The sequence below is a fragment of the Pavona decussata genome, unplaced genomic scaffold (assembly GCF_977016875.1).
Source record: "Pavona decussata unplaced genomic scaffold, jaPavDecu1.1 SCAFFOLD_49, whole genome shotgun sequence".
Classification (NCBI taxonomy): Eukaryota; Metazoa; Cnidaria; class Anthozoa; order Scleractinia; family Agariciidae; genus Pavona; species Pavona decussata.
Window position 1 is genome coordinate 607,179 of NW_028145471.1, and position 27,598 is coordinate 634,776.

General features: G+C 38.7%; 2 protein-coding genes across 3 annotated transcripts in view; one reads left to right on the forward strand and one right to left on the reverse strand.

Moving 5' to 3' along the window:
* Positions 1-6,299, forward strand: part of LOC146481489 (fibroblast growth factor receptor 1-A-like) — a 32,707-nt gene extending 26,408 nt beyond the window's left edge. The window contains exons 14-15 of one of the 2 annotated variants that reach the window (XM_085108238.1): positions 1,556-1,674; positions 2,397-6,299. In XM_085108238.1, the coding sequence (XP_084964364.1) occupies positions 1,556-1,674; positions 2,397-2,652 (375 nt within the window). In that variant the 3' untranslated portion in view covers positions 2,653-6,299. Of the gene's footprint in view, positions 1-1,443; positions 1,675-2,396 lie in introns of those variants that run through there. The other variant, XM_085108239.1, reaches the window with a different exon arrangement.
* Positions 6,300-7,458: 1,159 nt separating this feature from the next.
* Positions 7,459-27,598, reverse strand: part of LOC146481490 (vascular endothelial growth factor receptor 1-like) — a 36,858-nt gene continuing 16,718 nt past the window's right edge. Inside the window, exons 5-15 of the mRNA XM_085108237.1 lie at positions 26,593-26,922; positions 19,473-19,772; positions 16,619-16,987; positions 15,843-16,112; positions 15,318-15,499; positions 13,864-14,161; positions 12,652-12,953; positions 11,659-11,852; positions 10,958-11,201; positions 9,914-10,107; positions 7,459-9,523 (exon numbers count right to left, since the gene is read on the reverse strand). Coding sequence (XP_084964363.1) covers positions 9,217-9,523; positions 9,914-10,107; positions 10,958-11,201; positions 11,659-11,852; positions 12,652-12,953; positions 13,864-14,161; positions 15,318-15,499; positions 15,843-16,112; positions 16,619-16,987; positions 19,473-19,772; positions 26,593-26,922 — 2,990 coding nt within the window. The 3' untranslated portion in view covers positions 7,459-9,216. The remainder of the gene's footprint in view (positions 9,524-9,913; positions 10,108-10,957; positions 11,202-11,658; positions 11,853-12,651; positions 12,954-13,863; positions 14,162-15,317; positions 15,500-15,842; positions 16,113-16,618; positions 16,988-19,472; positions 19,773-26,592; positions 26,923-27,598) is intronic.

Consider the following 27,598-nt stretch of genomic DNA (forward strand, 5'->3'; position numbering starts at 1 on the left):
CCCCAAGCAACAACTATTACCATAGCGACGGTAACGCACAGCCTCTCATTTAAAACATTGTCAATTTTCTCGAAATCTAGTCAGACACTTAACAAACGAAACTTTAGGGATTTAAACTACTTAATCTAGACAACTTGCAGGGGAAATTATAAAAAAATCTGTAAGAGCGTTTTCAATTAAATAATGAATAAATTTTTTCGGGGTGATTTTGTATATTCCCGCATTTTTCACCAATATCTATGGGAAAATAAAACTTGACACTTTCTCTTGTCTGTTGAAACGTCTTTTCTCATAGCAAAACATTCTCAATGTATATTGAGCTTCATGAGTGTCTCCGATTTTAAGATATTTATGTTTGAAAACAGTTAAAATAAAGCGCAGATCAGTGAAAAAGTTCCTACTTTGCATAAATCGAGATATCTTTAAAATGCCCCCACAGATTTTTCTGTTAAATTGCAAGCGGTTAGAGGAAAAATTCTTTTCGATATTCGCGCAAGTTTTAGACTTAAGAACCGAAACCGGTGTCAGATAAGAAGGCTGAATCTTGGTCAAGTTTCAGTCGTTATTCGCTTCCGAAGAACAAGAGTTTTATTTTGTTTGTCCGTGTCTATTTCACTGCTATTCACGTGCTTTGAATATTTATCATAACGTAAAGTCGTACAAAGCGTAAATTTTACTATGGAAGACTTGAGACGCAGAAGCATATTTTTATGTAAATTTTATGACTCACGTAATCACAAATATTCAGAGCACGTGAATAGCAGAAGCACGTGAAGATCTTTCAACAGAAAATTAAGGGAAAGTGTCAAGTTTTATTTTGCCAGAGATATTGGTGAAAAATGCAGGAATAATAAACAAAACCACCCCGTAAAGAAGATTATTTACGTCGCTTATCTAGTGTTATAAGACAATAAACAGACTTAGTGGACTAGATCCCTCAGCCTTTTTTTACGTTTGCACATGATTTCACCGTGTTAAACTTAAGTTTGCATCTGCAACTTTGAATAGTTGTAAATAATTAATGTATTAATTTATTTTCTTATCAGGAGATAAACTAGAAAGGGAAAACCTCATTTATCTCCTTTTCACTTGGATTTGTGAATAAACGGCTATTATTATTATTATTATTATTATTATTATTATTATTATTATTATTATTATTATTATTATTAAAAAAAGGTTTCCTTATTTACTTGAAAACGCTCTTACAGATTTTTTTTATAATTTCGCCTGCAAGTTGTCTAGATTAAGTAGTTTTAATCCCTAAATTTTCGTCATAAAGTGTCCGACTAGATTTCGAGATAATCGACAATGTTTAAAGTGAGAGGCTATGCGTTACCGTTGCTATGGTAATAGTTGTTGCTTAGACACCGATAAAAAATTAACCTTGTCATATGTTGAAATGATGATGTAGTATAAGGGAGATCGATTTTTATCCCTAAGGGACTGCTCGTAGTCCAAAACAATCGCCTTTCCATATCCCGAGAGTATTTGCCTATAAGAGATTGAACTGCACCCAGAAGGTTTCACAAGAGATCCCGTTTTGTGTCCACAGCAAGGTTCGTGTGCTTACATCAGTTTTGCAGAAGATGACAAGGCAGGGAAAAATGGTTATTATTTCGCCCCAGTGGACTCTGGTTCCTCAATGAGTGGAGCCGCTGCTGACTATAGCAGGTTAGTTCGAAGGATGTGTCGTGTAAATGGTATGGTAATGGACTGGTAATAGAACTGCAGTCACACACTCAACTTTTCCGGCGCGACACCAGTAATCTCAGGGGACTCAGCGGTAGGTCTCCTGTAATTCTATTGCCTTTCGACGTCGGCGGCATCCACAGTGTTGGAATATAAAAGGGCGTGAAATGTTTGTAAACCTTTAGAAGCGAAAAAAAACTTACTTCGTTTTTACGCGAGTGTGCTTCCTTTAAAGTAATTTATACGATAGAAGGATTTGACGGATTGCCTTGAAATTTGGCTCGAAGATTCCCAAGACACTGAGCAAAACAACTGTGAGAGATTTCCGTTTTGTAAAATTGATCTCCCGCAATGGCTTTCGTCGTAAAACGTATTGGTGAGTTTTTGATCGTCAAAATTGACAGTAAAATTGCGAAGCAACCAATTGGAATATAGGAAAAGCCTCACACAATTTTGAAGATTAACGCCTTGTGATTGATATGATGCAGTAGTTTTGATTCTGCGGACCCGATAAATTCGCTCAAAGAGACATCGTTTGGGACGCACTCTCCTTACGGCTAGAAAAAGTCAAAGCGAAATAATTTTTACCGGATAGTACATTTCATTAGCCTTGTACTGATATATAGTTTATGGTTGTTGCATTTAAGACAGAGCGCTTGTAATAGACATTTTATAATTGAATGTCAACGCCTTTATAATTACAGGCAGTCGAGTGAAGACATAATGAACAATCCCCTGCCTCCACTACCGAGTGGTACAGAACGGGAACGGGAACTAGAACGAGAGGAGAGACAGCAAATGCTGGAACCAGAGGCCAATGGAAATCTATCAGGGAACGAGAGTGGAATAGAACTAGAGGAGATTGGTGACGAGATGGCTGCGGCCGTTGAACAAAGACCTGTGGCGCACTCCACAGGGAGGCCAAGGAAGAAATCAAAATCCAAAAAGACACAAGTGTAAGCAATTTGCTGTCTTAGCGACGCGAGCCCAATATGTTGACCGTGCCGAGTAGCTTATCAGTAAGGCGGTTATCTGTGGTGTTTGTAACACCAAGCAGGTGGAAGCACTGCTTCCTCCTTATACTTCATATACGCACGCAAGTCGACGGTAGTTTTCCATCATTTGCCCACCCAACGCAATGCTGATTTGCTTGGTGTTTGCAACTTGCGTGTAATTCTTGCCTAGACACGAGTCCATTTGGCATCCTAAGATAAGTTTTGTGTGCATAATTTTGCATTACTGGACTTGCTTCAACTTACGGCCTTGTTTGGGTGAGACTTAGCGAAACAGCACCAAGCTTAATGCCTGGGTCGGACCACCGACTAAACAGGAGAACGCAATCAAATTTTAAGACTACCACACTGATCTCGGTCCACGCTTTGTAGTTGGGCTTTCTTTTACATATGTGACTGGTTTCTCAAGAGCCGTGAAATAATCACTGGAAAACCAAATACGTTTGTTCGCTATTTCCATAATTTTCTTTCTTTCACTTGTTGAGCAATTTAGGCACAGAGCTGTTTTTCGAATTTTGGAAATCGGTCAAATCAGACTATTTGAAAATAATATTTAATTTTATTTTATTTTGTTAGCTACGCAGAGATATGTAATTAATAAATATTTACAGTTATATCTAAAGTTGGCAGGGTGACCGCAACAGCGTGTAGCCAATTACTGCGGGCCCACGTTGTATGTAAATTATCCTGTAATCTATGGAACACGAGAGAAGCTATTCGTGTGATACACTGGCTCATATACCATGGCCGCTACGCCGATCAAATACCTGGAATTGCATTATACAATGTTCCAGTATTTTAATAATTTAATATATATACCCCATGATAATATGTAAATAGCCAAAAGCAAAAGGAAGTTGAATTTGTGTATCCGCAATAATGCCCTGTACATCGTGGCCGGGCTGCTTACTTTTGGTCGCGGTGAAGGGAACTGCGTTACGGAGACAACAGCAACAACTTTATTTTTTGATTTGTACATTGATATATTGGCTTGGCCCGCAAATAGCCAAGCTAATCTAGGCGGCCAGTCAAAGATTATGATATTATAAATAACTGATAAAATAAGGTTCAGGAAAAAGAAGAACAAGGAACGAATTATTATTACTTCTCAAACTCATTAATAATTCAAAAGCCAAAGACAAAGGAAATCATGCACCGTGACGTGTTTGGATATCTGATGAAAAACTCCTCATTTTTGCATCCTTAATTTCCCCTTCAAAATGAGTTTGTTTGAGAAGTTATATCAAACACTCGTCACAGTGTTTCATCACAATATCAAAAACCTCGAAGTTCGTCAAAAATACTGCGCTACGCGTCGTATTTTCAACTCTCTTCTCGGTGTTTGATATGCAATGAAACACTGTGTCTCGTGTTTGGTATATTACTTACATACTAAGCGGAAAGCAGAGATACTAAGATACTCTGATACTAAGGATTATTGTTTACCTACTAAGGATCGCTACTTACATACTAATTAAGGATTATTACTTACTGCTGCATACATACTATTGTTTATTACTTACTTTAGTTTTAGCTTTTGATCTGATTTGTGATATATTGGTATAGGAATTTTCTTCCTTTAAAAGTGTAGTGCTGAGTTATCTTTTGAAGGCTTGTTTTGGCATTTCCCGAACACAGGTTGGTGTCTCATTCCATAGTTTCGCGCCGATTCTTGAAGTAGCATTTTTTTGCAATTAGAGTCTCGACTTTTTTAGACATTAATTGGAAGGTTATACAATCTGTAAAGTCAGGAGCGAAGTAAGTTTCCTAATTTGCTCTTGTTAAAACGAAAAAACCCAACCCCTTTCTGGGTTGCTGGTTTATCGAATGATAGAGCCCTTGTTTGGTGAATTGATTTCGCACAGTTACCCTTTTTGCTGTACTTCTCGGTCAAATGTTCAGTTTTTGAACTATCTTTCAGCCTCGTGCGTCATCTTACGGCTATGACCAAGGTAAGACTATTGATGAGTGTCTCTGCCCACAGATAGGGTTAAAATGGACTGCAACTTGAAAAAAAGACTATTTTCAAGTTCTTTTGCATTTTCGCAGTACGGCAGGTCATGAGTTGTTACTTTGAAAAATTCAGTTGATTTCGTTTCCTTGATGTTCTATATCATAGAATTTCTTAGTAATTATGTGAAGATGTCACGATGAGAAGTCAAAAATCTCCGTGATATTTCCCCTTTAGTAGTATACATTGTACTGACATTTGTCACAAGCCCTTTTGTCCATCATTTTAGATCGCCGAAAACTGCAATTCAATATCTTGCAATAAGTACATTACAAATGCTGTTATCTAGAGTGCTCGTGTGTAGTGGTTACAGTCTGACGTTAAACGTCGCGAAACAATTTAATATATTATATATTGCCAGGAAAACGATTGTTGCTTAGCGAACCGTAGGCGTGAGGAAACGGTTGATGCAGGTCTGTAAATGAATTGTAACAGGTCTGTAAATAAATTGTTGTTGTTGTTGTTGTTGATGCCAGCTTGTGCAAATGGAAGGCGAGGTCCTCAATTGGCCGTAAGGAGGCCTTACTGTTCAACTGTCTGAAGCCTCAGTTGTTTCAAAGCAGATTTACCTTAATCCAGAAAAATACCAGAAGATGATTTACTGGTCGCCATTTCGCGGGTATGGTATAATTGACAATTATTCCATGAGCGAGCGTTAGATCGCGCCAGTTTGTCCAGCAAACGAGAGTGGAATAATTGTTTTATTAAAAACAACCAAGAAATATTGCTGGATCTTGCTGTTCTCGCTTTGTAAGAACAACCAGAAGACAAGTAAATGGTCGCTATTTCTGGAGCATGGTTCATATTCCGGTCATGGCCGCTAAGCCAATCAAATCCCTGGAATTGCATGATACAATGATTCAGTTTTTAATAATGGCTGATATCCCATGACCGCTCAGCCAATCCAATCTCAGGAATGGTTATTAACCAATAGGCCTTATCACGGTTTTCGACGCCATTTTGACGGGTAGGCAAACACGTCTTGAAATAACAGTGTTTGTATGGAAATCCTATGTCAAATAATTTTCATAAAACACCGTTTCTGAAAAATGTATGAATTGGAACCTTTAGGCACTAGGCAAAGGATTTTACAGAAAATAACTGAGGAATGTAGCTGTGCTAGAAAACTTCTAGTAGCGTTTTGACATTTCCATACATTTGTCTGTACAGCGAACCAACCGTGAACTGCTACTAAAAATAGTTCGCGGGAAAAAATACAGGGACATGTATGGAAAGTTCAAACACGACTGGACGTTTCTGCCACAGCTACATCTCTCCGCTTTTTTTCTTAAAATCCTTTTCCTAGTGCCAAAAGTGTGGACTAGTGTCCAATTCATGAACTTTTCAGAAGCGATGTGTTATGAAAATTATTTGACATCGGATTTCCATACAAACACTGTTATTTCAAGACGCGTTTGCCTACTCGTCAAAATGGCGTCGGAAACCGTGATAAGGACTATAATACATTTGTTAATAATTAGGTATATTTTGAAATGTTTAAGATCTTTAACATGTTATGTTTTTAGACAGTTAATGCTATTGTGCTTATATGAAAAAATTAAAATAGACATTGTAAATGTCGAGTCTCTTGTCTGTCTTCATTCATCCATATGAAAATCATGTCGTTGTTATGCTAACTAGTGTGCATTTACATTTGAAAAAACACTGAGGTTTGTAACAAAAACAAGTCAACTCCAACCTCGCTTCAACTCAAAGGCCAGGTCACAAAGGTCGGGGTTTTGCCTTTTTGGGACTTTTGGCCCATTCACTTAATTTATAATAGCCCCTAATTCTGCCTCGGTCTTTTTTATAATCCTCCTTTGTGTATATTTATCGCATTTCTGGAAGCGAGTTTGATGAATTTCTGCTAAATAAATACATAAATGAATCTGGTAGGATCACTACTGTTGAAATACAACAATGCGAGATGTACTTGTCTGTTAAAACCGGTTTACAACGTATAAAAACTTGTGGGTATCGTCATTATCCTTCCTATAGTTGTGCACCAGTTAACTGGAATTTTGTTCTCCGTGTAACTATTTCAACCCTTTTTTCGCGCATGTCTAATGTGGTTCACTGCTACCCAAGCCCGCAATCTAGTCCCCAGAGCGCGTGCGCGTCTTAGGCCACCGGCGGCCAGACGGCCTTCCTTGGTGCTGACCAAAAGGAACGCAGCCTCTGGGAATGAGGTTTTCGTCCCCAGGATCTTCTCGGAATTCAAAATGGCAGCGAACTACAGCAGACCACTCGTTTTCAAATCTGTTGGAGATTTTTTAAAAAGTATTCAAAAAGGCTAAAGGTTCCCTATTGACGTGATAGAGTCTTGTGTGGCCGACATTTAAAATAACGTTTAGATCCAAAGGATGAGTTACTGAACAACACGGTGGACGCCTTTCTGTGTAGCCACTCTTATTTGTCCAAACAAGGATAAGGACAAGACGGAAAGAACGTAGGGGGGAGGGGTGGAGAGGGAGGGACCTCCCTCCCTTGCTCCTTATCGTCCCACCCCACCCTTTCCTGCTGTGCAGGTAACCATGAATTCGAACGTTTTATTCACTGTTAAAAGACGTTGCTAAAAAGATCTAGTTCGCATAACCATTGAATCAAATCGCTTAGCGGCGCAAGTTATATTAAACCTCATCAACCTGAAAGCCACGACTTATGAGCTCAAGTTAAGCGGAGTCTCTCCAAACCTCCCGCGGGGCAAGCGATACAAACGAGAGTCCCAAAAGAAGCATCCAATTATAATTCAACAAGCACCTTTATTGAATTCCACTATTAACTTAATCTACATGTCGGCATTGGGTTATAAGGGCAAAAAGGTAAACTGATATTTAAATCTATTATTTCCTTACTCGAGCTTTACGTGTGCAACTTACAGTGACACGAAATAATCTTTTCTTTCGGGAAGGGGGTGGGGAAGTTTAACTACAAAATAGCCACAACATATTTTAAATTTAAAACATTTCCAATATCACTACATTATAACAACAACAGGGTTGATCGTATTTCAGAATTATCCGCAGCAGCAAACACACACTTGTCTGCCATTTGCCGAACATAAAAGTTCACAAAAATGAAGTAACGCAAACAAAAACAAAATGTAATTATGGCAACAGAAAATATGTAACAATAACCCAACTAAAGTACTTCCGCACTGAAAGAAAGTTGAAACAGTTGTAAACGCTCCTAGATTAATTTATATCGTTGAAATTCAGATTCTTTTGAAAAAGGGGCATTCTTGCCGACTCTATTTAACTTAACTATTTAATAAATTTCATTGTTTTACATTGTCGCCTTGCTTTAAAAATATTTTTGGAAAAATATTAACATTACTTACACGGTTGTAATTAAAATAATATAAATAGATTAAACACGGCTAGCCAAGGATTGGATATTAAGCAAGTATATAAAATTCTCGTGGTATGTGCTTAAAATATTGTATACACGAGCAGAAGACAATTCAGCCATATGTAGCAGTAAAATACACCACAATAGGGAGGTGTGTTCTATATCAAGTTCTGCGATACGTGCACGTTACCTCAATAGGCGAATCTTTGCTGACGTCATTGTTTACATTTTTCCTCATTAACATACGACTTAATAAATAAACTAAACTACTCATAGAAGCCGTGGCCGTATATATGAACAAATGCAAAAGTTGAAAGAGCTGATTAAGTTGAACAATTTGTGCAATTTTCAGCTCTTTGCAAGCAATATTGAAGGAAATATCAGCCATCAAAAACTGCGAAATTGATGGGTGGCAAAAAAGTTAACGAGCCATACATTCTATGTAAAATGTCGAGTTTTTAGAAGAGAATTTCTCCGAAACCATTCGATGTACTGGGCTCAAATTTTCAGAGAAAACTGAAACTGTTATACCCTTTGAATATTCAGAGTTATTATTTTATTAGCGTCATCAGATAGTGATAAGCATATGTTAATGAGAAAAAAAGTGTAAACAAAGATTCGCCTATAGCACGACAGTGCAGATATGGCAACCGAGAAAATGACACAGTTGAAATGGCATCAGCCAGCCGCAGGCTGAGTTTGATATGAGTTCAACCCTGACCCCCAGACATATCAAATGGCCTATTCTTAATGCAGTATTTTTGTATTAACGGGCATGGGATAGTTTCTCTAAAGTTTCGATAGCTTACCGGGCGTAAAAAGTATTTTTCAAATCCGAAATTCTACTTGTGTTGTGTGACACCGATTTTCTTTTTGTGGCCACTGTATGTCACGGTTTCAGAGTGTGACGATGTTGTCACTGCACGTTGCGATAACAAGCAACGACGAATACGCGTATATTGTGCATGTAAGTTTCGCGCGATAAGCAATGCCTAGGGCAACTTAACACTCCTTACTGATTTAAATGTCGTTCCAGTTTAGTCCCTCAGAAGGGAGATCATGTCGTGTAACTGTAGCTATTGTATCGTATATTTGAGCAGCTTGCTTTCTTGATGAGTAGCTCCATCCATGCTGTCACCCTTGAATAACTCACAGTTGAGTCTCATATTTTGCCTTTCGTCCGTGGACCATTGCTTCCGGTGTCTTCCTTATATTGTCCATATCCAAAGCAACTGGTTTATTCCCCGGCGGGGGCAGGAACGGGGAGTCCACCCGCGCATCATCAATGTACCCATCATCTGCTCCGTCCATGTCAATCCCACTCTCCCCTCCCGCACTGTCGGTCCGAGTGGCGATGTCGTAGGATGGAGGGATGGGAGGGAGGGGCTCGTTGGGGATATCCTCGTCACTCATAACAGGGAGTCCTGGTGGTAGTGTTGGCAACGGAGAATCGTACCTACAAAAATGAACACAAAGCATCAACCGCTGAATGAGGAGCCAAGCGAGATATGGCGAAAATACGAAAGATCAGTGACGTAATTTGCAACGGTTGTTCCTAGAGTAGAATTTCTGGAATTGGACACCTTGTGGTTTTTACACAACTTCACTGTTTCAGTGTAATGGGTGCCTGTTTTTTGTTTTGTTTTGTTTTGTTTGTTTGTTTGTTTTTTTGGGTGTTTTTTTGATTTGCCAGCCATGAAGGTACTCTCCATCTACATGTAGGGACTGGCTGCCATTAATGGAAGCTCCTGGAAGTCTCAGGTGCCCTATCTCCATTTAACGATGCAGTTTTTAATATACTTAATACTGCAAGTATAGCAGTTATTTTTAAAGGGTTGGAACGTACCCCATTCCATCTCCTACTGCGTTGGCAGCATCTTTAAAGTTGGGTGGTTCCTTGGAGTCACTTGATGGAGACTGCACGGGTGATTTGACATATCTCTTGGATTCACGGATGCCCGCATCATCACATGGTTGCATGTAGTAACCTTGGCTAGGCTCAGCCTCCTCTTCCATCTGTAGTGCTAGGTAGGGGTTCTCCTGCAACAAATAAAAACAAAACAAGTTTAAACGGGCATTGTCACGATGATTTTGCTGGTCAAAACTGCTCGACCATTTGACAAAGAACCTGTTTTGTAACATGAAATTGCTTTTACAACATTGGGAAGAAAATATTAAGGTTTTTCTCGTAGGAAGAACATACCATAATCAACTTTTAGCGACTTCTCTAAAATACACAGGAAGAACTTGAAAAAATTGGAGTTGCAATCCACTTCCATCCGAGCCATCCGAAGCCAAACATAATTGATACTAGATTCTGTGCACTTGTAGCGTTATTGTTAACAATCCGCAACCAATATTGTAACGATTCCATTGAAACAAATATGTTTTTTGACGCTTCGTAGTGACACTAAACAGATGACACTGCCCCTTTGAACTGCCACCCGTACGACCCTACCTCAAAATCTCACCATTTAAACGTTTTAGCAAGTTAACACAAGAATTTGTAACTGAGAGAACTCGGAGGTTTTTACATATGAACGAAAATATCAAAATATCTTACAGATTTTGAAAAAAAAAAAAAAAATTCTGAAGATCGATGTGGACGATATCAACAATTGAGCATAGGTCCTACGGCTAGATTTCGAGAAATTTACGATCGAAAAACGTTTCGTATGATTTCCTTGAGCATGCGTACTTCTGCATACACTTGTGTGCGCGCGCATTACGAACTGCTTGCTTGTTTTCCTTGATCACTTGCGGGATATTTGCTCGCGTGTAATTGCTTACGTGACACCCGCGAGTAACGAAATTTATTGTTACTCAAAACTTTAGTAAGCCACCTTAAATTGTTCTAGAAAGCACTTATCAACAATAAATCTATCAATACCTTTGAGGTGTTTTTCTCCAAGATCTTGGCCAGCCGCTCGGTCAGGGTTGTAAAGTGCGGCCTCTGCTCATCTTCGTGAATCCAACAGTCTCTCATGATAGTGTACACCTCCAGCGGGCATTTAGCTGGCATGTCCATCCTCTTGCCTTCACTCAGGTAGTCAAGCAGCTGCTCTGTGGGGAGGCCTGGGTAAGGGCTACCCCCAAGGGTGAATGTCTCCCAAAGCAGGATTCCAAACGACCACCTAACAAACAGGAATCCATCAGTAATTTATTCTACGTCTACATTTAGCAAAATCCCCCAAAAGCCCATACCATTGAAAGAACCTAGAAGTTACGGCTCATCTTGATGGCTGTTAAGGTCATTTTACCAACAAAGCAGCAAGATTGTTGGAGGTGTGATGGCCAAAGTCTCTAATTTTTCCGTTTTTTGAAAGCCTTCTACATAGTCGCAGTCTAACGACAGAACCTCAAACGAGGTAAACTGACTAATATTAATTTGACCTTCCCTATGATGGACTCCAATTGCTGATTAAATGAAATTTTAAAAACTCGTCCCCAGTGTCTGTTTGAACCCCAGAACGGGCAACTGTCCGATGTCCGCCGGCCTGTTATTTGCAGCTTCGCTTGTGACCACAAAGGCCCCGACTCAGAGAGGAGCCCATTACCAGAGGCTCCACTACAATGAATTTAAACACTTACACGTCAGTTTTCTCCGTGTAGATTCTGTCAAACAGTGACTCTGGCGCCATCCACTTCACCGGAAGCAGACCTTGGGTCTTTTTCACGTACAGATCATCCTTGTAAATGTCTCTTGCCAGACCAAAGTCGGCTATCTTCATGACGTAGTCTTCACCCACTAAAATGTTTCTTGCAGCCAAGTCACGATGAACACACTGAAGAGGAAGACACACGAATATGTAAATGTATGTCACGGCATAAATTTGCTTTTGTTTTGAACCTGAACAATACTCTGTATTGTTTGTCTTGTAGTGTCGTCATTCATTAGTTCCTAATTTTTTTCTATCACACTTCACTCGATTTAGTATAACACCACGCAAAGCAACAGAATATCCCTTCTATCTTTCATTTCCAGTGGCGCCAAATTGTATAATGCTCTTCCTTTGCATATAGCCAACACAAATAACGCTAAAGTACAGGGAAAAGAGGGGGGTAGCCCGCGTGGCAGACACGTGAAAAATATATAGGGCGCGAAAAAAAAAAAGCGTGGAGCGCGAGGGAGGGAGACACGTATAATAAGAATATGTTTATGGTTTTGTTTTACAGTCTTCAGTTCAGTTCAGTTCAGTTTACTGATTTGCCTCACATATTTTATATTAATACACACACACCAAAAAAAAAATTAACGAGACAAGGTCGCCCGAGGAAGCCAATAAGGCTTACAGTGTATGTAATGGACTACCTTGGATAATTCTAATGACAAATGTATATACATGTAGCTCCCAAATATGCAACAGTCATTAACACTGTAACTCTTTTGACAAATAATGTATTCAAAATTGACTTTTTTAACGCCTTCAATTAGTAATTCGTGTATGTATGTCCTTAACACCGCATGCCTAGATTAGCTCGCTATTTGCAGGCGGTGTTCAGTGTAAGTAACTTTTCGGAAAACTTAATAAACTTGAAACTTGAAACTTGTAACTGTGTCCTTACAGCGTTTATTTTTTTTACCTTTTTTGATGCCAAGAATGACATCCCTCTACCAACTTGGAAACCTATCATCACCAAATCAACTAAAGTGAATTCTTTTTCTGGGTCATTCATGGTCTTGGTCCAACTGGCCTCGTAGGTCTCTCTCTTTCCTCGTAGAAAAGACAGCAAACTGCCGTGCGGTGCAAACTCCATGATGACCATCAGACGCTTTCCTCGAGTACAGGCTCCAAGGAGATTGACAATGTTCTTGTGCTGTCCAAGATGGATGAGTATCTTGAGTTCCGAAGCCAAGTCTTTGTATTCTGCTTGTGTAGCACCCTCTGAAATGACAGACAATAGCATTACTTATGAACTAACATTAATATTATCAGAGGCAGTCACCCTAAAGTGTTAAGTGTTAAGTGTTAAATAGTCCCTGATTTTCTTCTAACAGTGCAAATTGGATACTGCCTAACAGGAGCTGAGCCTGGTAGGCTGAGGCATCTAAGAAAATGCTCTGGCTGCCTAAATGTTTTGCAGTAGCACCTAACATTTAACATGTTGGGCTCTTACACTGTAACTTGTCAGCTTTTGGCCAAGTGGGCTCCTTGAAATTTATTGCCTTCCAGTGGGTGTGTAAACACCCAATGCAATAGAAATGGCTGCAGTTAAGTTTTGAAAAGAAACATTATTTCCTGAATACACATGTACAGTAGTCTGGCCACTAACTTTATTCTAAACAGAAATCGGCATGCAGAGTTTTTAAGCCATATTCTAAACAAAGCAGAGCTGGGAAACAGCAGGTTACAGTTGTGCACATGTACGAAGGCATGGATGACTTTCCATCAAGCAAACCTCTTAAGCTTGAATGACCCGTAACTTTAAAGTACTAACACTGTAAACCCCAAATACCAAACTTCTAACAAAACCATTAGTTCAAGCATTTTCTTGAAAAAACCTAAAGGTACCGGTAACTACACGCATAACAAGATGTGATCTTTACTTGTATCCTTCTGAAATCAAATGTCCCACCAATGCTGCCCTGAATGATATTACAAAATTTTGATGGCTGTCTGTATCTTTGCTATTTCCATAAGACCACCTTCACTTCTGACTCACTGTGGTTGAAGGCTACAGTGCCAATTACCAGGGCACACATGTTACCATGGTAACTTGCCTACTTGACTAACTGCTTGACACACTTCTATCTAATGTTCAGCACTATAGTAAAAAGAACAAAACAGTTCAAACCTTTTAATGTCTTCACAGCTACAGGAATCTTGACATTCTTCCAGCCTCCGTTACCTTCTTCTTTCTTCAAGTCCTTCACTCTTGATGAGCGCCGAATCTTTGAGCGTCGCTTGAATGACTCTGCACTCTTGTCTCGTGGATTGAGAGCCAAAATACCAATGGCCTCTGCTTGGACAACTTGTCCAAATGCTCCTGCACCAAGGATATTTCCAAGGATAAGTCTTTCTTCCGGGAACTCCCAGTCTGGGTCGTACGGCAAGTCATTACACTGCTCCAGGAGACTGCGATCAGGGTCGATCTGAAAACCAATGAATTTTGAGTGTCCAGCTAAATTGTCTGCATGTAGGGCTGGGATTTACAATCAAGGCAACGATGCAGGTCACTCTGTATTTAACTCTTTAACCCCTATTATCGTTCCACTATTACGTCATTTCACCAAATAAGGTCAAGAGAAGGCACAAACTACAAGACTGCAATGCAACCGGTTTGACCGGTTTACCACAGAGCAAATAAGGACAAAGACACTGGCTACGTCATTCGCGCATGCCTTATACATGTACTGATGAACCGATACTGCTGGGTGTATTTCAACAGTCTTACCAGAAACGAGAAACCAAAATAAAATCTTTTTGTAGTGGAACAATAAATCTCTTCATCGATGGTTTTACATATAATATGCACAGACATTTTGCTCCTAGGTCATATTTTTCCTCGGAAAAATACTACTCAACTTGCAAAATATCCGCACGTATCATATGTGAAACCATCAAATACGATATATATATTATTATATATTCTCCTATCTTTTCCCCATGCTTAAAATTTTCTTATAAAAGTACTGGGGAGAAGTTATTAGAATATCAAGAAATTTCACCTTGGGTGATCACATCCTTAATTCATTGATAATATAAGAAGAAATTTGATGTTGATCACTGTTAGGCCTTAAAGGTTTAAAGGGGTGGATACCAGAAGAGAATACAGGATCTTAGAATTCTGAACATAGGCCTCTCTGAAAAACATAATGGTTTTAAACAAATAAACTTCAAGAACTTTTCAAGGATTTTTAAAGCATTGATTTTTGTCTCATTACTCAAAATGTGAAAGACATCTGTCAGTCTGCCTAGAAGAAGCATTTCTGCCAATAAATTGGTCACTCTAGTGCACTATTTATGGTGCACAGACTGTTCCGCCTTGGAGAGTTCCGCCTTACAGAGTTGACAAGGGAATTTGGCAATGGGTACAGCTGTATTTTACCCAGAGATCTTTGTGTGATTGAACAAGGCTTTGATATTAACTGTGTGCACCTCCCTTCTCTATCAGACATTTTGAAAATTCCAGCTCTCGAATCTAAGCCAAATTCCCTTACCAACTCTGTTGATAAAAGCAAACATTCATTTCTACTCCTCCATTGACACAGCATTAGTTTCTTTGGAATCTAACCCGCTTATCCTTACCTTATAGTCTGACTGCTGCAGAAAATACAGCTGCTTGTACTCATCGATCTGTTTCTTCTGTCGGCGGTACAGGACACAACAAACAACCAGTAAAATGAGAACAAACACACCCACACCAGCGCCAATGCCCACCAAAGCACCAGTACTAAGGCCTTGGTCTTTTTGTGTTACAGGTGCTCTCACTGGAAAAGAGAAAAAATCATGGTGTTAGCTGAGATCAGTTGGCTTTAGGTTGAAATTAGTTGATAATGTGAGTCAGTGAGGAAAAATTTTCGTTGGTGCCGTGGTGCACAAGAAAAGCAAGCCTACTGTAAATGCAACAATTGGTAACTCTCATTAAAACTTCAAATTCATAGAAATGTGCATTATTTTTGCACAACAGTTCCCGTTTCTTCCAAACCACCACTGATGTTTCTATGTAAAATGTACTTCCTTGCAGACATAGAAAACGTTTTCTACAGGTCTACTCAACAGCCATGTACATTCCTTAAAAATAATACTTAGAGCCTGTGTCTATATACTCACATTCTTCAACCTCTATTGAAACCACTGTGCTCTCCAACTTGTTACTAGCAATGCAATTATAGACTCCAAAGTCTTCTTCTTTCATTGATTTAATAACCAACTGCTTGGAGTTTGTCTGGCTTGTGGCAACTATCATCCCTGTACTGTTCTTGATCCATGTGACATTTGGAGGAGGGTTTCCTTTGGCTCTGCAGGTAACATTCAGGGAATCACCAATCTTTGGGAAGGGGGGTTTGTAACCTTCGGCAGGCTCTATTATAAGTGGCGCCACTGGTTGAGATGAAAAGAAAGAAAACATTTAACACCTTACAAGGTTGTTGTCTGGGAAATTTTTTTAATAATAATAATAATAATAATAATAATTATTATTATTATTATAATAATAATTAGTTTAGTCAGGCTTTGAAGAACTGGACCCATGTGATCAGTACAGTTTCAGATCATTGACAGAATACAATGTACAAACTTAAACAACACAAGGCCAACTACAAAAGAGGTGAAGACAACTGAAACTTAAGTGTGCAGAAATGTAATTACTACAATGTAAGCAAACTTTAAGAATTAAATTTATCACCAATAAATGAACTTGGGGAAGGTGCTTAACACTCAAAGCAACTGCACATCCTCACAGAGCTGGAATGCAAGTTCACACGTCAGCCCTACAAAACACCATATGAGATCCCAAAGGCGCATGACCGGCCAAACGCGGCAGACTGATCAGCATTGGCTTGAGTCTAACTTAGCCTAGATTACATTAAAAAAGCTTGTTGACTTACTCTGTATAGTCAGAAGTGCATACTTGTCCATGCTACCAGCTGTGTTTCTAGCATTACAATGGTATTTTCCCTGATGCTTCTCAAAATCTGCACTGCAAATCACAATTTTGTCAGGAACATTCTCGTTCAAGTAGAAATATCCACTGCGCCGTTGATCACAGTTATCAATATTCCCTCTAAGGCCCGCACCAATGTCCTTTTGTATGTCCCTCTCGCCCTCATCCTTACCACTCTCATCAAAATACCACGTTATGGCGGGTTTTGGATGGCCGGTTGCATAACAGTTCAGCATGACGTGAACTCCTTTTCTCCCTTTTTTTTGAACTACCACTTTATCATAAAGACCAGTGATGTCTGGTGCTATCACTTCTGTGTAGACAACAATCAAACACAATTAACAATTTATTAATTGATTGTTAAAACGTTTCTCTGATTGAAAATATGTATATGTATATAAAAAAAATCAAATGTTTTAAAAGACCCAACGTTTCGGCCAAAATTCAGCCTTCATCAGGGGAAGCTAAAAGGTAACAATAATTTTTACAAAGAGCACAAACAATTTTTGGAGCCTCCGAGTAGAGGCTGATGCTAATAGCGGCAAGCATAGGACGTCAAAGAGGAAGACTATGAGCAAGGACTTACAGCAAAAGGCTAAGGAAAAGAAATTTTTGTGTATGCATAGTATGCAGAGAACTTCTCAAGGACTACGATACAAGGGTAAAACACAGGAAGAAAGGCAGACATGTCACATTTCACACTATTTTGCTACTAACAGTTTTTTCAGGACAAAATCGTATTAATGAATAATCCATAGAAATCTGTCATTATTTCAACAGGGTACAACATGTACAACTAGCACATAATAAATTAATTATCGTGAGAGTGAAAATAGACAGTGTGCAGATAACCAGTGTCCATAAAACAGGGTTGACGATCTATGAGAGTTTGTCATTCTGGACACAGAAAAGTGTCTGTTGTCTATATTAAAATTAATGGTGTCGTTATTAAGCTGGTTAATTTTAGAGAAAATATACATGTAATTATGAGCTTTTCTTTGGGACAAAAGAAACTGTCTGCAATATCCGGGTGTCTGTATTAATTAAGCAAGTATCCATAGAGCGGGGTGTTACGATATGTAGATTATGTTACATACAGTAGTTATGATTCCTTGTGCGTTGTCAGCAGTTTTGTACCATGAATATCTTAGATGAGTTACTCGTTCGTCTCACGATTGAGTCACAAAGATGTGGATCACGACGTTTCGACCGCTATACTGCTGGTCTTCATCAGGCGCTGGTGTCAACTGATTGTGTGACAGTATAAGTGGTATTGGTGTTGTCAGGATGAAGTCTTATGTGAATAGCCTCTTTAACCCTACGGGTGTACCAATGTGGGTCTCGGTCGGTAAACTTAACCTCATCCCAGAGCAGATAGTCGCCTGTCGCATTGCTGTGTTCTGAAACGGCGGAGGATTGGGTTCGAGCAAGCCGTATGTCTCTATAGTGTTCCTTAATCCTTTCATGCATAGATCTTCGCGTCTCTCCAATATAGACCTTGCCACACTCACAGGGAATCTTGTAGACTACTCCGTCTTGTTTTGCAGGGTCGACAGTGTCCTTAGGTCACACTAGGTGTGATCTAAGCGTTGTGTCAGATCTGAAAACTGTCCGTATGCCTTGCTGTTGTAGGCAACAGCGAAGAGCCTCTGATAACCCTTTGACCTATGGTAGCTTCGCAGTAGATTTGATTTCAGGTGCAGGTTCTTTTGTGACTGTTTGTTTCTTTGTTTTCGTAATGTTTTTCACAAACAAAAACGGATAACCGTTAGAAACAAGAACTGATGAGAGGTGTTTCTTTTTCTTGCGAGATAACTGATGGTTTAGTTACGAGGTGTTTCGATCTATCGTACAGGCACTTGACAATACCGCGTTTTACAGATTGCGGGTGGAGTGAATCATACGCTAGGTATTGGTCAGTGTGTGTAGGCTTTCTGTAAACACTGGTAGAGAGGTAGCCATCTGAATCTCTAGTTACCAAAGTGTCAAGAAAGGGTATGGTGTTGTTGGTCTCACTTTCCATAGTGGAGCGGATCGTTGGTTGTTGACTATTGAGGTGTTGCAGGAAAATGTCAACTTTTTCTCGACTCAAGATGGTAAAGGTGTCATCCACATAGCATTTCCAAATCTTAGGCATACAAGGCGTAAAAGTCAAAGCTTGTTCTTCAAAATCCTCCATGTAGAGGTTAGCTATGACAGCCGATCAGTACCAAGGCGGACGGCTGAGGGAACAATTTCTAGTCTGAACGACGAGGATCGAAATCCTCCAATCAACAACAGCCTAAGAGAGGATCGAAATGCACCAGTCAACACAAACCAAGGTGCTACTTTTACTGTCACGCAATCAGTCGACACCATCGCCTGATGAAGACCAGCAGTATAGTGGTCGAAACGTCGTGATCCACATCTTTGTGACTCAATCGTGAGACAAACGATTAACTCATCTATCATTTTAAACCACGATGGCAAACACCTTTCATAATTAATATGAACATATTACTTAGGTTTTTGTATTAGCTTGTAAGTTGAACTCCGGTTAGCTATTGATTAAGACTTAAACAGGGGGCTCCACTATAGAGGAACATTTTGGTTTGGGGCAAATGTAAGCAGCATGCTGAGCAGCTACAAGCTTAATTGATAAAAAGGTTAGATAGCAAATTGAAGTGTACAGTCTGTAGCTTGTTATCACTAGATTCCCAATTTTAGTTCAGGTTTTCCAGCCAAGCATTTGTAGTCAAAATAATCCAGCAGATGGCACTGTACTGTATAATTATTAACTGACAGAAAATACCACTTACTTTTGATAACTATACTGACATTAGCAATGTCTGTTGGATTTATTTGCAATGCGCATCCATAATTTCCAGAATCATTCAGTGTCAGGTTCTTTATCATCAGCACAACCCGGCCATATATCTGCTCATGGGTGATATTGATGCGTGGATCATCTCCAGATGAAAATGTTTTGTTGTCTTTTGAAAAGACCAGAGGACAGAACCCATAACAGCGGTCAATCCAGTAGACACTTAATGTTGAGTGTTCATCAAACTCAGTCTTTGTATTCTTGATGTCCAACTCAATCATTGGCTTGTCTTTTGCTGTTAATAAATTAATAAATTATTGCACATGTAAAATTAATGTAAATAACAAAACAATCAACCATTCCACAGTTAATATAAAATAAAACATTGCATTTTATTTCATTTCATACATGACTTATTTCGGTGATAAAAGTCAAACTGATTAAAAAAAAAAAAAAAAACAGCCAAATTATACATGTAGCTAACGGTAATGGTTTTGCCTCCTAAAGGTGCAGACTGGGAATGACTTAGCCTGCAATGGTGTACATGTATAAAACAGCGATGGCAATTTGCTTGTTATCATAATTCTATTGTGCACACTACCTCATGCACTTGTAAAAGCATTAGAGTGTAGGCCTTGACAGTAAATCCATGGCTCAAAAACATGTGTGATACATTAATACTGTACAATGCACATACACTGTAGTAACAATCTGCTACAGACAAAAAACATAAAACCCAAGCAAGCCAATCAAGAGAATTAATGGATGAATGTAATTGGTTTGTAAACTTTTGTCTTGTTCATCATTATCAAAAACTGAAGGACTGGCACCACAATTTTTGTGTCACATGTTAAGTTTATGGTTGCTTTTGGGTTTCTCTAATGAACTGTCACAGGTCATACGCCAAAAATTAGAGCATTCTGAAGGAAACAGATAAAACCTACTTAGTATAATTACTCAGGTGATTATAGAGATTCTGTTCATCTGATTGGTCAAGGATTGCATCATGTCCTGCTATAATTGCCTCGGGCGAGGTGCAAGATTATAGCGGGAGCACTAATTTTCAAAATGGCCACTTAGCGATTTGTTGACGTTTCTGAGGAAGAAGAAAATAGGATGAAAGAAAATGCAATTCTGAAGGGCACTTCTTGAGGGCAAGGTATGAAAATTTTGCTAATTATTGTAAAACAGAGCCCTTGTAAATTGCAGTGGAAATGTTGTCGATGTTGATGGCTTAAAATGAAAACAAAAAATTAAGCTAAATCCGAGCAAGATTTTGATTTCACAAACAAAATGAATTTTAGAGAGAAGTTGAAAGAATGGAAGTAAACGAGATGAATAAATGTCTCTCTGAGTTTTACTGTACGTTTCAGTGAATAGAAAAGACAACAGTTTTTATAATCTGAAACTAGTTTGTTGTCGGTTCGAGCGGCTCTCAACCACCATCTAAAGTCACATCAAAAAATTTCCATCTGCGACAACAAAGTACTTGTTTAGTGAAGTCAACAAAGGACTTAAGAGTGCCTGACTGTAACTTTCGAGAATCGCTGGCCAAGCTTGAAAAATCGAAACTCCTGATAATTTGCCTGAAGTTTACTTTTGGGGAACTATCTTCGAAAATATTATTTGAATGTTCTGGAAATTTTTAGTTTTCGAGAATTTTGGAGAAAACGAAATAACGGGTTTTGCCTCATTAATTATGCAAAAATCTCACTCAAAATTAGCCAAGTTCAATACGCTTGTGTTGAAACAGTACGCAACGCTAGAAAGCGAGGTCGGTTTTGAATAAGATCATAACTCACCTACTTTCTATCAATGGGACCTATGTAAACTTTTGTAGAACTTTGGAGGGTTTTATGGCTCTTTGAAAAATTGACATTTTGAGGACTTAGCGATGAGGCGAAAATTGAGTAAGTTTGAAGGTTTAAAATGCATCTTGGTATGTCAGGTATCGACTCGAGAGGAACATTGTGATAAAGCTTGGGTCTTCGTCTTTACTAATACGAAATAAAAAATCTGGGCAATCAATGCACGCGCTGACGAAAACCAAAGTTAGCGAGGCTTCGTTAACAAATTTGCATAATTCGCAACTGTTGAGAAAATGCTATGTTGTGGCGACTCGGTGAAAACATTGACCCAGGGTATCTTCAAATGGTTATTTTACCCCACATTGCATTTGTCTGTTTCTCTTTCTTGTTTAATAACGTGGTAGAAAAGGTCTGGAAAAAAAATGCGTGATCGGAAAACAAAATATTCGTCAAATTTTGGTGGGAAATTTGCATAATGCAAATCTTCCAATAAATCTTTCTGCAAAGGAATCTGATTGGGAAGGTTTCGTTAAGAGACCATTTGACCGAAATACCCCACATATAGGGAGTCAAAACAACGTTTAATAATTCGATTGTAACCAATTATTGTCGAATCTCAACCTTTAAATTAATAGTGCCAAACTGATACTCGCTATTGCGTTACCTGCGTCACGTCAGTAGCTGTCGATAAGTCTTAGAATATAATGCCCACAAACCAACTTGTGCTGCGAAATTGCCAATTACAACAACTAGAAAACAGACCTTTATTTACTGGCATATGAGTGGTTTTGATAAAAATAAAACGTTCACATGACACTTGAATCACGTTTAAAAGATACATGCTTGTCAAATGAGATGCGAAAGTTGGACATAGGGTCGGTCAAAGTGAATATTTTTAATTAAATCAAGTTTGTTTACTGGAATGCATGCTTTTTCAAATAGCTAGTCCAACCTTCTTCAGTAGCATTCCAAATAATAATCACCCAGAATTGGGTCAGTCAAAAAAACTCTCAATTCGTGTTGTTTGATACTGCACCTTCGCAAGTGACTGAAAAACAATGTCAGCTGGCACGCCATATTTTAACGTAATTACTGGTATGAAATATCACACATGCACGGATACACGCTTCAAAAAACCTGTGTGCCAATTTCCGTTTGACAAAATAATAACCTACCTACAGTCCACATTGGCTGTAGGGCATGCATTTATCTTTGTCGAATATCAACAACAGACACACGGGTATCTCAGTGACACTGTATACACGCAATGTCTACTACATACATCACAGGTAGCCGAAGCTCTATGACCTTTGTTTGACCTTTATATTTTGATGTCACGATGAGTGTTACGCAATGGCGTAAATTATAAGGGTTTGTATGGGAATTTACGAACGTGTTTTGGAGTCGAAAGTAAAGGGCATGAATTGAACAAAAATTGCTTACCTTGTCCCATTGATCTCTTACCAGTGTTTGTGCGCCTTATTTTGGCCATTTTAGTACAATTCCAGTGGGTTTTTAAAGGTTTGCTGAAAATTTTCCTCCCTCTATACGATATCCCACTTTAGTATAAATCTACTAGTGTTCTATCACGAATGCCGTTCTCTGATTGGCTACGCTACTCGCTATCTATTCTGTGATAGATAGTGAGTAGCGGTTTTCAACAAAATGGCGGCCGCTTCGTCGCGTTTTCGAAGTGTCTACGATGAGGAAATAGATAATTTACTTGTTTAGTTTTGACCGACTAGTAGATTTATACTAAAACAATTAGATTATTCGCTCTCGATTTCTATGCGTGATAGCTGATTCGGGCTGCGCCCTCATCAGCTATCACGCGATAGAAATCTCGAGCTCATAATCTAATTGTTAAATAGATGTAGATCTCCAAAATCGAGGTCACTTTGGTAGCAATAGTATTCTTTGAAATAAATTTGCAACGTTAACAACGCAGTCATTATAAAACACGAGTCGCAGACGAAGAACTGCAGACCACGGGGTGGGCATAAAATTCGTATTAGGATAGGAGGACTATGGACTACGGACTATGGACTGACTGCACGCCCTACAGTTTACATTGGCTGTAGGGCATGCATTTATCTTTGTCGAATGTCAACAACAGAAACACGGGTATCTCAGTGACACTGTATACACGAAATGTCTACTGCATACATGCCTATGTACGACATCTAGATGATTGTGCACGTGGGCTCATTGGCTGATCATGATCATCAAACATCCTTTTGCGAATTTATCGAACCCTGAGATGAATGCTTAAAACTAAAATGACGGTTCTCTTCAGCGGCGTATTAAAAATCCAGCTGTTTCGCTGAGATAAAGCAAGATTTTATGTTTGCACCGTCGATCCTCACTATTTTATTCCAAGTCCTTCTTTTGTTTCTAAAAAAAAACAAAAAAACAATAAAGGGACAGAAACAACCACCGAAACTTGATTTGATACATATTAAACTTACTGAGAATGAATACAAGAAAGATATTATTTTCAGACTTCAGTTCTCCTTTAAACCCAGTAGTCCGTAGTCGGTAGTCCGAAGTCCTCCGCTCACTTTAGTTTCTCTTTTATACCCAGTCCGTGGTCCGCAGTCCTTTGTCCGCGACTCAGACTTTATACTGACCTCATTGTTTACGTTGCAACGAAAACTTTTGCTACTGAAGTGGGGACATATATAGCAGGATATAGAGCGAGGAATATGCTCAGCAAACCTTTAAAAACCCACTGGAATCGTATTAAAATGGCCAAAATATGGCGCACAAACACTGGCAAGAGATCAAGGAGACAAGGTAAGCAATTTTTGTTCAATTTATGCCCTTTATTTTCGACTCCAAAACACGTTCGTAAATTCCCATACAAACCGTAATGATTAACGCCATTGCGTAACACTCATCGTGACATCAAAATATAAAGGTCAAACAAAGGTCATAGAGCTTCGGCTACCTGTGATGTATGTAGTAAACATTGCGTGTATAAAGTGTCACTGAGATACCCGTGTGTCTGTTGTTGACATTCGACAAAGATAAATGCATGCCCTACAGCCAATGTGGACTGTAGGTAGGTTATTATTTTGTCAAAGGGAAATTGGCACACAGGTTTTTTGAAGCGTGTATCCGTGCATGTGTGATATTTCATACCAGTAATTACGTTAAAATATGGCGTGCCAGCTGACATTGTTTTTCAGTCACTTGCGAAGGTGCAGTATCAAACAACACGAATTGAGAGTTTTTTTGACTGACCCAATTCTGAGTGATCATTATTTGAAAGGCTACTGAAGAAGGTTGGACTAGCTATTTGAAAAAGCATGCATTCCAGTAAACAAACTTGATTTAATTAAAAATATTCACTTTGACCGACCCTATGTCCAACTTTCGCATCTCATTTGACAAGCATGTATCTTTTATACGTGATTCAAGTGTCATGTGAACTTTTTATTTTTATCAAAACCACTCATATGCCAGTAAATAAAGGTCTGTTTTCTAGTTGTTGTAATTGGCAATTTCGCAGCACAAGTTGGTTTGTGGGCATTATATTCTAAGACTTATCGACAGCTACTGACGTGACGCAGGTAACGCAATAGCGAGTATCAGTTTGGCACTATTAATTTAAAGGTTAAGATTCGACAATAATTGGTTAAAATCGAATTATTAAACGTTGTTTTAACTCCTTTTATGTGGGGTGTTTCGGTCAAATGGTCTCTTAACGAAACCTTCCCAATCAGATTCCTTTGCAGAAAGATTTATTGGAAGATTTGCACTATGCAAATTTCCCACCAGAATTTGACGAATATTTTGTTTTCCGATCACGAATTTTTTTTCCAGACCTTTTCTACCACGTTATTAAACAAGAAAAAGAAACAGACAAATGCAATGTGGGGTAAAATAACCATTTGAAGATACCCTGGGTCAATGTTTTCACCGAGTCGCCACAACATTGCATTTTCTCAACAGTTGCGAATTATGCAAATTTGTTAACGAAGCTTCTCTAACTTTGGTTTTCGTCAGCGCGTGCATTGATTGCCCAGATTTTTTATTTCGTATTATTAAAGACGAAGACCCAAGCTTTATCACAATGTTCCTCTCGAGTCGATACCTGACATACCAAGATGCATTTTAAACCTTCAAACTTACTCAATTTTCGCCTCATCGCTAAGTCCTCAAAATGTCAATTTTTCAAAGAGCCATAAAACCCTCCAAAGTTCTACAAAAGTTTACATAGGTCCCATTGATAGAAATTAGGTGAGTTATGATCTTATTCAAAACCGACCTCGCTTTCTAGCGTTGCGTACTGTTTCAACACAAGCGTATTGAACTTGGCTAATTTTGAGTGAGATTTTTGCATAATTAATGAGGCAAAACCCGTTATTTCGTTTTCTCCAAAATTCTCGAAAACTAAAAATTTCCAGAACATTCAAATAATATTTTCGAAGATAGTTCCCCAAAAGTAAACTTCAGGCAAATTATCAGGAGTTTCGATTTTTCAAGCTTGGCCAGCGATTCTCGAAAGTTACAGTCAGGCACTCTTAATTCCTACCTGAAGCAGCTCACAAGTATCTTTGAGGGCAATTTATAAAAGTCAGTTAACAGGCGAAATAATGAACAAGAAATTGTGCAATAAAGTAAACAAAAATTGTGCAATAAAGTACTGTCGATAACACTTGTGATCCTCGAGTTTTACACCAAACAGCCTAGTTAATCTCCATCTATTTTGGTAAATGGGTTGGAGAAACACAACATTCACAGAAGTCAATGCTTTGCCTTAATGAAGCGGCAGTTAAAAGAATACTAACATTCTGCTTGAGGCCGTGTACAGTTTATTGATTGGGCATGTGATCAGCAGACTGAGTGTCTCTGTTCATTGGCGCATGACAAATTATTTGAAACAAACCAGCAAAATCAACATTATTTTTTGGGGACCCTTCTTGTTTTTCTCTGATAATCACCTGAGTAATTATACTAAAACAATATTAATTATTGTTGTTTTTTTAATTTGCCTCAGGCTCAGTAAATATTGGTTAATATCGGATGCATTTTACATGTACATACTTTTGAGCAGTCTTTTTATGGGTATACTTTTGTCAGGTTGGTCTGAATAATGCTTTTTCTTGCAGTTCAAGGTCTAAAAAATTTATATCACCTTGAAGCCCAAAAACCTGTAACATATTATTTGATTTTCCCCTCATTTGCACTTTAAATGCCATGTCAAAAGATGATTGCTACGTGTATGTACGTAACATTGAAAATGGCAGCACATGCAAGTTGAAAAAGAAAAAAACTTAAAAGGAAACTACCCTTTCTTACCAGTTCGAACCAATTTTACGACCTGAGAGTCATTTCCCAAAGAATTTGATGCTTGGCACCGGTAAAATGTATTAGCTTCATCTTTCTCAACTTTAACAATACTCTTATTCGTTGGTGTTGCTGTAGGTGTGACCATCAGCCTTGTAGGAACAGCTACCCATTGGCTTTCATCAGGGGGGCAGTTTGTGGTTTCATCGGTACAACCCAACGGTTGGTATTGCCATTTGAATGTCGGCAGTGGGTTGCCCTTCTCAATGACACAAAACACTTCTGTTTCTTTGCCTTCTTGAGCCACGTGTTGGTTTATGTGATGATGGATCTTGGGTGAAACTGTATGTATGTGGAATAAGACCAGATACAAAAGTTAACTGAGGTACAGTAATGTCATCCAAAAAAGTCATCTATCCAGGGGAAAAAGTCTAATTAATGAAGTTTTTTAAAGAGCTTGCTCACTGGATTTTCACGCACCTAGTAACCTCATTTGAACAAAAAGTTTTTAAAAAAATTCTTTTACAATGAGCAAAATGTCCACGCGTATTATATGTAAAACCATCGCATAATTTATTTAGCTTTGTCCAATATGGACAGGGATACCGCAACAGCTAAGGCCAATTACTGCGGACCCAAGATATACGGAATATACGCACAAAGACCAGACCACAACACCGGGAACATATAACATAAGAGATTTATTATTCCACTACAAAAGATTTTGTTATTTTAGCTTTTCCTTTCTAGAAAGAGTGTTGAAGTACACCCAGCATTATGTATCTGTCCATCAGTTTCGGCGCGTGCGAATGACGTAAACAACACAGAAAGCCAGTGAAATGTCTTTGTCTGTATTCGCTCTATTGTAAACCGGTCAAACCGGGACACTACAGTGTATTATGGTCTCATATTTTGCGCGTTCTCTTGACCTTATTTGGTGAAATGACATAATAGTGGAATAATAAATAATAATTGGTAGATTGCTAAGGTACAGATGCACCTTAAACGTAATTTTCTC